The sequence below is a fragment of the Hemibagrus wyckioides genome, linkage group LG16 (genome assembly GCF_019097595.1).
Source record: "Hemibagrus wyckioides isolate EC202008001 linkage group LG16, SWU_Hwy_1.0, whole genome shotgun sequence".
In the NCBI taxonomy this organism is placed as follows: domain Eukaryota; kingdom Metazoa; phylum Chordata; class Actinopteri; order Siluriformes; family Bagridae; genus Hemibagrus; species Hemibagrus wyckioides.
This window is the reverse complement of record NC_080725.1, coordinates 18,654,118-18,665,567: the sequence shown is the minus strand read 5'-3', so window position 1 is coordinate 18,665,567 and position 11,450 is coordinate 18,654,118. Positions and strand designations below refer to the sequence as shown.

The following is an 11,450-nucleotide window of genomic DNA, read 5'->3' as shown; positions in this document are numbered from 1 at the left end:
GCAGGGTTGGAGGCCACCATCTTTCTTATACACAAAGAAGAATTCAAGCACTTCCTTGATGAGACTGGCAAAATATGAAAATGAAAACCAAACCTGAGGATGGCTGTCCCATATCACAGATGCCCAGTCCAATGCCTTCCTGTGAGGAGGGACAGGAGAAATGCACATTTGGTGCTCTCTTCATGGTACAATCACAAACAAGAAAGAGAAAAAGAGAACGCAAACAAGGTGTCAGGAACCACTGTGACAGTCAGCAACCACTGTGAATCTGTGAATCTGCTTTGTTGTTTGTATTCCCCATGTACTTTGTGCCACACCCCTCTTATTTTTCTGCCTTCCCATCTTGTCACCTGTTCCCTATTTGTCCTGACCTATATATATATATATATGAGCCCTTGTGTACCTGTCAGCATCAGTCATTGTATGTTAGTACGTTTGCCTGTCTGTTTGTCAGTATGTCCTGGTTTCCATGCTCACGTCATTTTTTTGTTAACCATGTTTAGTTTGCTTTATGTTTCTTGTTAGTCTTGTCTCACCCCATGTTAATAAATCAGCACTTGTTTAATCCTGTGTATGGGTCTTATCCATGGCATGTGGGCGCACGTGGCTTCCATGGAGATCCGGGATCAACCCCCATGGGGTGCGGGTGGCCTGGATGTTAAAAAAGATCAGAAACAGGCAGGCAATCACAGAAATAGCATGGCTTGGTAATGAACTTAAGAGAACAGGTTAGTGGGAAGTGGGTTAGAACTCAGGCAAGGGTTCCATTTGGTGGTTTGCTGGGGATGTAGCACGATGCAATGTTACAGTGTCAACCCAGGAGCATGGCAGAGCTTCAGTGGTCCAGTGGCAGGCATGGTCTACATGGAGAATTCTGTGTGGGAAGACAGATAATAATACAGGTCTCATTAGATCCATCCAAAGACAACCTTACCCAGCGCTGGCCGTGGAGCCTGGCCCTGATTATTCTTCTTCTTTTGGCTTTTCCCTTCAGGGGTTGCCACAACAAATCATCTCTCTCCACCTATCCCTGTCTTTTGCATCCTCAACACTTGCACCCACTAGCTTCATATCTTCATTTATTACATCCATATACCTCCTCTTTGGCCTTCCTCTTTGCATCCTGCCTGGCAGCTCCATGGCCAACATCCTCCTACCAATATACTCACTCTCCCTCCTCTGAACATGTCCAAACCATCTTAATCTGGCCTCCATAACTTTGTCCCCCAAATATCCAACATGAGTTGTCCCTCTGATGTACTCGTTCCTAATCCTGTCCAACCTTGTCACTCCCAATGAGAACCTCAACATCTTCAGCTCTGCTACCTCCAGCTCTGACTCCTGTCTCTTCCTCAGTGACACTGTTTCTAAACCATACAGCATGTATACCTTCCCCTTGATTCTCGCCAATGTTTTTCTATCACACAGGACTCCCGACACCTTTCTCCACCCATTCCAACCTGCCTGCTTCTTTACCTCTTTGTCTCACAATGTCATCTGCAAACATCATTGTCCAAGGAGACGTGGTCTCCTCTGACTGGTCCATCACCATAGCAAACAGGAAGGGGCTCAGAGCTGATCCCTGATGCAGTCCCACCTCCATGTGGAGATATTTCACAGCTTTTAACACAAGGAAACACACTGACGTTGTACAGGAATTGGTCCACACATTCAATCACATTTACCATTCCAGCATCAAAATGAAGCACATCAATGTGAAGCCAATTACTTCAGTGAATTTTAAAACTCTTTCCAGACTATTTTCACAGAAAATAAAGAAACTAAAATTCAAGTTTAAAGTCAGTGACGTTGTTAGAATTTCCCATTTAAAAAGAGAGTTTGAAAAAGGTTACAAACAAAATGTTACAGATGAATACTTTACAATATCCAAACAGATACCATGAGATCCCCCAGTATATAAATTATAAAACTATGTCCGTGAAAAAAATGAGGGAACATTTAATGAGCCAGAGTTACAGATGATTATTATTGGCAAGGAGAGGACATTCCAAGTAGCGAAAAACTTGTCTAAAAAGATCCCAAACTGGAAAATATCTGTCTGGTAAAATGGGTGTGTAACGTCTGGGACCCCCGCCCTATGCGGGGCTCGACCCCAGACGCCCGTGGTGTGTGTGCGCATGCCAGCACACGGTGTAATGAGACCCATGCGCAGGATTCAGCAAAGCACTGCTTTTATTACATTTAAGACGCGACACAGGGAAACAAACGTAACAATAGACATGGCGTGGTTAACAAAACAAAACCAAACCTAGACCTTAGCTTGGACATGGAACTTAACAAACAAAACCCCAACAGAAACCACGGTACAGATAACAATCATGGACAAGGACACAAACACAAGGATCCCTATTTATAGGGGTAGACATTAGGGCTAATGGAATACAGGTGACACAATCAGGATAGGAACAATAGGAAGGGCGTAACAAAAGACACACAAAGAAGCAGGCTTCCAAGTTTCACCTGCCAGCGCCCTCTCTGGGCCTGGCAGGGAACCGTCCAGCTGTTCCTGACAGGGTGAGGTGGCCCGATAAATTTAATTCCCGGGTTCTATCCGAAGAAGTAGTTTAAATCGTCCGTTAGAATTTAAAAGGGTTCGTCGTGAACATATCTAATTCTTATAATCTTAAATCATGGAAGAGCAGGGATTCTTCCTGACCCTTCCAAGCAAAGTGCCGATGGACATTTACCCTAATAACAAGATCTCTTACTATACTACTGTAGCAATTCCACCAGCTGTGCCCACTTCTTCCCACCAGAGGGAAGCCTCGCCAGAATACTGATCTGTTTCCATTTTACTTCCTGATTCAAAAGTATAAATCATGAACTCATGTTTCACTCAGTGTGAAGTATTGTTTGGTCACGCTACATACCAAGCCATTCATTGTTCATTGTTTCCATTGATTCACTCTGTTCTGATTCACTGTTTTCTTGACTACTGTGTTTTGTCTAGTGCTTTTGGTTTTATTTTGCCCTGCTCTCATTGGCACCCATTATCACAGCATTACTCTGTCATGTTTTTTTGAAGGTATAAAAGTATAAAAGTATCAACAGTATGAAACTCTGACGTGATAACCTATAACCCTGTGAAAAATAAAACCTGAAAACCTTCAAAACCTTCAAACACTTTCAAACCAGTGGAAACTTACAACATATATGATTAGAATGAAGACCGACAAAATGTTAATGTTGCATGAACCGGAAGCAATTAACCCCACTGATATCCATGCAGGGTTTTAAACAATGTATGTATACACTGACATTATTGAGTCAATGCACCAATGAGCTGGTGGCAGCTTTGTCCCATTACTGAGATGCGTACATATCTTGGGTGAAAACAACAAAATCATCACTATTTCTTACAATAAGCCACACTAAATATCGATCATCAAATCAGATCAGATCAGAACAAGCATATACCTTTTAGTTATGGAAAGTTTATAGCTAAACTACACTTTAGACCCACTAAACATTCATTCTGTCTGTCAAAATGATCTATAAAAATAGTAGTTCTATCCACAGCAGTCCCCTGTGTCATAGGCTGTTCATGCCAATCTATCCCCAGCAGCAGTGAGCACTACCAAGCGACGAGACTCCAAACAGGTGTAGAGCATCTGAATGGATCAGGCAGGTCTGGAAAGATGAAGTGGTCACCCTGAAAACACTGAAACCTGTTTAACATGTGAAGCAGTGAGTAGTGGTGCTCCTGTGGGCAAGCCTTAGCGTTAGCCATGGCTTTGTGACCATGCCGCCAAGTCGTCACCCATTCGCCCCACTATGAGGGCTCTAATTGCATAGTAGAGGGGTTACTAACTCCACCTAAGGCATCCAGACTTTCCCCTACAGGCACTACACGGCTCTCACTATCACTAACCCTCTCTAGTGTCTGGATGCACACCTCTAAGGCTAATATCTTCTCCATCAGAGAGCTAACTAGCATACACTTATCACAAGTAAAAGTTAAAATGCTAACGAGGGAGGAAGAATTACTAAACATCCTGCAGCTCACACATTGTACAAGATGAATGTTTGCAATACATAATAATTACATACCTTTGAGTGAATACAAGCTGGATATTGAAGAGATCCGAAGTGGGTTTCCTCTGATTGCTGTTTGAAGACAGAAAAACAGAAAGCTTCTCCCCCCAAAAAAGAACAATTAACTGCAATAAACAAGTCAAAAAAAAAATTGAAAACAAAAGGTGACAGCATAAAATATTAAGGCAAATGAGAAAATTAGACTGTATAAAGTAAAATTAAAACACTGACATAGGCAAAAAAAACTCATAGTAAACACTTCAAAAATGCTGCAAAAACAGGAAGTGGCCTGTTTTAACATTATTATTAAGGAAAAGAATATTATCTAGTGGTTGATATTGTGAAGTTTTCTGTATGGAGACATTTATGTGAAAGAAGCCTCCAGCTTTAGACTTTATAACAGTAACATGTTATGCCTCTGGTGCATCTTAATCAGCTCAGAAGTTCAGCAGTCAGTACTTACTGAACTTGAACTCAATTTTTTTTTTCATAAGTTTGATATATTGTACTACTTTTATTGTTGAGGTCAAAATGGATTATAGTCATTATTTTACTCAAACTTCTACCCCATAATGACAATGTGAAGAAGTTTGATTAAAAAATCTTTTCAAATTTATTACAATAAAAAATGAAAAAAATCACATGTACATAAGTATTAACAGCCTTTGCCATTACTTTGCCTTTGCCATACTTTGTTGAAGCACTTTTGGCACCAATTACAGATCAATCAAATCTTTTTGAGTATGATGCTGCAAGCTTGGCACACCTATTTTTGGGCAGTTTCTCCCATTCTTCTTTGCAGGACCTCTCAAGCTCCATCAGTTTAGATGGGACAGATCGGTGCAGTCATTTTCAGATCTCTTCAGAAATGTTCCACTCAAGGACATTCACAGAGTTGTCCTGTAGCCACTCCTTTATTTAGGCTGTGTGCTTAGGGTTGTTGTCCTGTATTCATCTTTCCCTAATAATGCTGTAACATACACTGCTGTGAATACTTTCTGGATGCACTATATAGTGCTGAGCAATACATAGTGCTACCCCATCAGAGCATGGCCCCTAACCAAGTTCTCTTTCAAGCAAACTCGACACTGTGTCATGGCTGATCCTATTTGTTTTCTTCAGCCAAGTGTCTGCGCCTCGTGACTTCTTGTGTCCCACGTCTGCTGAGGCAGTATGCCAACTTAGATCATGGATCTCGTAGGTCAAGTTAGTGGAGGTGGAACAAGACAGGTGATCCCCTTTTTCTTGCCCTCTCTCCCGACTTGGATTTCCCTGCTTCGGGTCCGGGAGCTCGTTTTGTGATTTCTCCTGAACCGAAAAGAGGAATTTTTGACTTAAAAAAATTTGACTCTGAGGAGCTCACCTCCGGTGCTTCAGTGTTCAGCCATGACCACCCATGCTCCTGCTCCTTATGTGTTGCCACCTCCTGGGTTAGCTCCTGCCAGTTTGCTGTTTTAGTGCACTTTGCAAGGTGAGAACAGCAAGAGGCTTACACCTCTCTCAGATGACCTGGCAGCATGGAAGCTTCTGCCGGGTGCATCACAATGGGTTCTGTGGTAAAAGGCTACAGAATCCAGTTTGCCTCCCATTCTCCTTCTTTCAGGGTATGCTGCCCACTGCACAGACCGGACCTTGTTCCTCCAGGAGGAACTTCTCTCACATCTGAGAAAGGGGCTGTAGAGCACATTCCCCTCCCAGGTTGAGCCTCTGGCTTTATATCTGGCATGTCTTGGTTCCCAAGAAGGATGGTGGCTACACCCAATTTTAGACCTGTGTGTTCCAAATTATATGCTGAAACTTTCAAGTCCAGGATGTTAACACTCAAAGTCATTGTGTTGGAGATCAGGTCAGAGAATTGATTTGTGTTGAAAATCTTGAAGGGTGCATATCTTCACATATGCATCTCACCAGAGCACAGGAGACTCACCTGGTTCACCCTCAGGGCAAAGCATACCAGTGCAATCCCTTTAGGCCTAGTCTTATTGCTCACACTCACAGAGTGCATAGAGGCTGCTCTGGCATCAATGCACCCCGGGACATCCATGTGCTCAATTATCCAGATGACTGGCTCATCTTGGCTCAGCAGAGGGAAGCCAGGCATTGAGATGCCGTGAGAGGCCTCAACCCAGTGAAGTTTCTCCCTCTCTGAGAACCAACTTCTGGGGGATTGTTTGGGATTCAGCCATGATGCAGACACATCTGTCTCCTGCTTGAAGGGATTCAATCCTTTCTGCCGTAAAGGTATGACTTTAATATCTGATTAGGCCAGTGCCTCTCTACCTCTCAGGCTTAGAGGGTGCTCGACTCATGACTGTAGCAGCCAAAGCTATTCCTTTGGGTCTGTTACACATGAGATTGCTTTAATTCTGGCTCCGGAGCAGGGGTTTTCACTTAAAAGCGCAATGCATAAGTCCTCTCCCTTTTTGTCTGTTTTCATAGCCGCAAAAACAAGCAGCACCTTGTGCTGGGTAGTGGTAGCTATCTCCTAGGCCTATGAGTTGTACTATGTGGCGTCGCATCTAAGGATTACAACTTCTTTCACTGGGTGTATCACCTTGTCCAGTACTCTGGCTAGGGGCAATCCCACCCAGGATATTTGTGCGGCGACAGGTTGGTCCCCTACGCACACCTTTATCAAGTTCTATAACCTGGATCTGGACCCCACTCCTGGGTCCTGGGTCTTACAGGGCTAAAGATGCTCTGCTCCTACCTTGTTTGTGCTCCTTCATGACTTCCAGTCCATACATCTGCCAGTGTGTGGCAGCATTAGTATTGGTATTCCCATAGCATCAGCCATGACACAGCATCAAATTCCCATGAAAGGGAACTACACCAGGTTGCATATGTAACCTAGTTCCCTGAGAAGGGAATGAGACTCTACATTACTAGCCACACCCCAAACATCCATTTGCATGTCCTTCAGACAAGTTAAAGCTGGAGTAATGTGACATAGATGCCCTTTTACGGTCTCGCTGGTGCGTTCTGTTTCGTCACATGACCTACATGAGCTGATAAATCAGCGTGATTTTACACAGAGCTTCAGACACCACTTCCACATAGAAGCATTCCCATAGCCTCAGCCATGACACAGCATCTCATTTCCTTCTCAGGGAATCAGGTAACATACATAACCTGGTGTATTTTTGTAGTAATGTAATGAATCACTGCAGAGTATGTATGCATACTTGATTATATATATATATATATATATATATATATATATATATATATATATATATATAAAACATAATTTTTGGTTTCTTCACCATCAGTGCCTGACATATTATATTACAGAATTTAAAAGCAATACATGAATTCAACATAGCAGTATGACTTTACACTGATTGTAATGATTTTTCAAAGTATGGATTATACTTGTATCATTGTTGTAACAATCTTGTTGTAACATTTGGGAGACACCACCTGAATCAGGGATCAAACCTGAATCTCTGTGGTAGTTACGATCATCTGCACACAGTTTATCAGACTCACAAACAGAATAAATTAAAAGCTCTGCTTTATTAACATAACTAAAACAGAACACTGGACAAATAAAAGGTGATTAACAAAACATAATTATATGGGAACCTTGAAACATAACAGTGTCTGACTGAACAACAAACAAAAAACAAAAGGGCTGGTATAAATAAGACAAAACTTCAGGGTAAATGGGAAACAGGTGATACAGTGGGAAAGCAGAGCAATAGGAAAGGTGTGGCTCAACACATGTGGGGACTATGCAAACAAAATGCAGGCTATAAATGAATTAATTTCTTGCCAGCACCCCCTCTGGTGGTCTGGCTGGGAACTACCCTAGTAGCTCCTGACAGATGTTGCCTTCCTGTTCTGACCCCGGCTATGCTGATATGCTGAGTATATACACTTGGGTTTTGCATCTGAATGAGCACTGTCAATGCCCTGGTGTGCATTTTAAGATCAATAAAAAGCATGGTTTGCCAGGATTGGTGTGCAACTTGAGTGGCCTTACCTCAATTCTACGTGTATTAATGCCCATGTGTATAGGCTGTGAGGTTGAACAAGCACTTTTAGGTGCAAAGAGACAGTGTCCACATACCACCATAGAGTGTAGTTTTTAAAACAAATGTATTTAACTGAAACAATGCAAGACATGTATGCAGTTTCTTGTAGTGTAAGGTAGTGTGTAAATGTAACTTTTGGAGTTTGACAAATCAGTAGATAATATCAGTAGATGATGTCGAAACACGACATTCATTGAGAAGCAGGAAAATGATGAGAAAAACAGGGTAGGTAATTAATATTTACACAACAATAAGAAACACTTGCTTAATGTGTGTGAGATGCTTAGTGTGTAAACCTGAACCAAAACTAGGTTGATTAAACCTAATGTAAATAATAATTTGTTGAGATGTATTTATTTAAATCACACACCAGGAAAAAAAATCCAGTCCCAATTCCAAACTTGACAGGTTATTAAAAACACAGGGTCCAAGAATGTAGAAAGACATGCAACCAAAATGTCATCCAAGACACAAAATTTAAAACAAATAAAATGGTGCTTTGGTTGTAGAAGTTCAGGTGAGATGATGGAGTGGCCATGACCTGGCCATGACAGTATGTAATAAAAAATGTTTGTAAATGGGCACATAATGCTGGCAAGTTACTCTAATCACAATTCTCAGCAACAACAGTTGTTTCCCTTACTGACTCATTAAAATCCATTTCACATTAACATATTGCATATATCTGTATAGGTCCAGTCTGTTACTTTTTGCTATTTTCCTGCCATTTTGAAAACAGGTGACCTTGTTCAGGACCTCAGTGTTTGGTACATTCTGGCAATTATTACATATCTGTGCTTGTAACTGTCAAATAGAATAGTAGTAATTATGTGATGAATCAAGGTAAATAACAGTCAATAGAATGTAAAATTTAAGTTTAAGATGTGAATTAAGTTCAAAGCAGTTAGTATAGGAACATTGTTACTGGATACCAAAAACATATTTTGGGGGAATAAGGAATAAAATATCTGATCATTTTTTAGTTCAAAATCAAATAATGAAGACAAAATAAGAAGACTTTTTTGATATTATTTTTAGATATGTAAAAAACTGTATGTTTGGGGGTTTTCTGTCCATCTTTTTGGGAGATTTGTATGGAAATATCTTTCTAACCAGCTGATAAACTTACAGAATTTTAAACAAGGTCATAGCAGAATATATTTCTAAAACCCGAACAAGAAGGACTAGACTTGTTTGAGGCAGAGGTCCAGATTACTTTATAATGTTTGATGTTTGCGGTTAAATGGACCCTTACAACAAGGGTGTTTTAGTTTAGTTGTCAATAAGCTGTATCTGAGTTGCTTGAAGCCATGTTGTTTGATACATTGTACACATCTGAAAAAGACAAAAATATTAGTGCCAATACAATTCAGGACATTGCTTACATACTTGATGCATGATAACACATACACCTAACAAAACCAAAGTTAAATAAATGTATTAAGCGCAATATTAAAAGAACAGGACTGAAAAGATTATAATAAATTTATAATGCTGTACGTTAAATAGAGGTGAGGACAGGGAACATTACCAAGAGAACATTCATTTTCAGTTGAATTTTCAGTCATTATCAGTTTCAAATGATCACATCCCAGCCAACATTGTAAGGTGGGGCCCATGTGGGCACCATATGGGCTTGAAACATGGGCCCTAGATGGGTTTGTCCGCGGGTTCCATGTAGGCCCCATCTAAATTAGCCCATATGAATCTTGAGAATTTCTGAATTTCTGATCGGAACTTTAAATTATATTCATAATTGATCCTGAGTCTCAATTCTAGAGCTAGCCTGATGGCTATAAAGCTAATCCTGACACACCCATGTGGGGTCAGTCCAGTACCCACTGATAAACCTATAATGGGCCCTTGTATATTTCACATGGGCTTCACAAAATGGGACCAATATGGACCTCATGTATGTTGCCCAGTTGGGCCCCACTTTTGCCCCAGTCGGAATATACGTGAGATTCATATGGGCTAATATAGATGGGGCCCACTTGGAACCCGTGGACAAACCCATCTAGGGCCCATGTTTCAAGCCCATATGGTGCCCACATGGGCCCCACCTTGCAATGTTGGCTGGGATTAAGCAGGGTTTACAATACAATAATTTTGCTATCAACTTGGGCATATAATCAGCAGTTTATAGCTACTATATTTCAGCCTGTAGTCATATTGTGTCAGTTAAAATGTACAATGATTACTGAGTAAAAAAAATCTCAGTTAACAATCTTTATTAAATTACTCTTGCAGTTTTGTTAATTAAAAAATCATACTAATTTAGACATTTTCAAGTTCCACTAAAACTAAAGTAATTGTTATTCAGTCAGAGCTGTGTCATAGTACTGGGTTAGAATCAGTGAGAATGTGGTACACTTAAGTCAAATGGTATTATATATCACACAAGATTAAGCCACAGCTTTCAGCAAGAAAGAGAGCTGACTACATGGTGACATATAAGCACCAGAAGCCAATCAGTGGAGAAAGACTAGAGAAAAGCATTTCTAATTTGTCAGAAAGTCAGAAATAAGTGATCCAGTTTATCCAAATTGTGGAATTTGTATCAGTTAAGAAGGGTTTTGTTTTGATGTTGTAGCCTACTGACTATAGCTAGTGATTAACAGAAGTTATTTGTCTGTTTTTTTATGCTTATGGATGTCTTCCAACAGATTTAAAAGTAATATGCTAAACATTTAAAATCAGAAATGTTCTACATTTAAAAAATGGGTTATTTTTAAAACTACATATTTATGCTATTATTTGTTTTACTACAAACATGAAAATAGAGTTTGAGTTTGGCGTATGAATTATATAATGAAATATGGGCAAACAGAATGTGCCAAATCAGCCTAATTGATTTAAATGTGCATGTTAACTTTCAGTTCAATTACTTACTTCTCTGCCTTCTTTGAAAGAAAGGAAATCCACTTGAGGATGTTGGTCCTCCACTCGTACTCTGTAATTCAGAAACATTCATCATTAACTATAATTATTACAGTAAGTGTGAATTTTATTTTCTAAAGAAATAGCATATTTGACGTAAACAATATTTACCCTGGTCTGGCCCGAACTTAAGCTCTTCAGTGAAAACCTTCCTGCCAATGCTTCTCGGACCTGCAACCAAACAAAAGTCATATACATTTACAGCATTTGGCAGATGACCTTATCCAGAGTGACTTACTGAAGTAGAAAGTACAAGTAATATCAAATAATTATTTATGTCTGTTTGTGTGTTCTAAGAGTAATGACTTTAGAGTAATCATACCTTACTATCCATTAAAGTTCCGAACACCAAAATAAAGAAACCCTTTAAAGAGTGAAAAAATATGTTTAACATTTACTATATTAAATATGACA

The 11,450-nt window shown here is 40.1% G+C and overlaps 1 protein-coding gene across 1 annotated transcript in view; it reads right to left on the bottom strand.

The window, feature by feature from the left end:
- Nucleotides 1-7,603: 7,603 nt before the first annotated feature.
- LOC131366726 (uncharacterized) overlaps nucleotides 7,604-11,450 on the bottom strand; it is a 37,332-nt gene continuing 33,485 nt past the window's right edge. The window contains exons 38-41 of the mRNA XM_058411428.1: nucleotides 11,359-11,400; nucleotides 11,148-11,207; nucleotides 10,989-11,049; nucleotides 7,604-9,431 (exon numbers count right to left, since the gene is read on the bottom strand). Coding sequence (XP_058267411.1) covers nucleotides 9,376-9,431; nucleotides 10,989-11,049; nucleotides 11,148-11,207; nucleotides 11,359-11,400 — 219 coding nt within the window. The 3' untranslated portion in view covers nucleotides 7,604-9,375. The remainder of the gene's footprint in view (nucleotides 9,432-10,988; nucleotides 11,050-11,147; nucleotides 11,208-11,358; nucleotides 11,401-11,450) is intronic.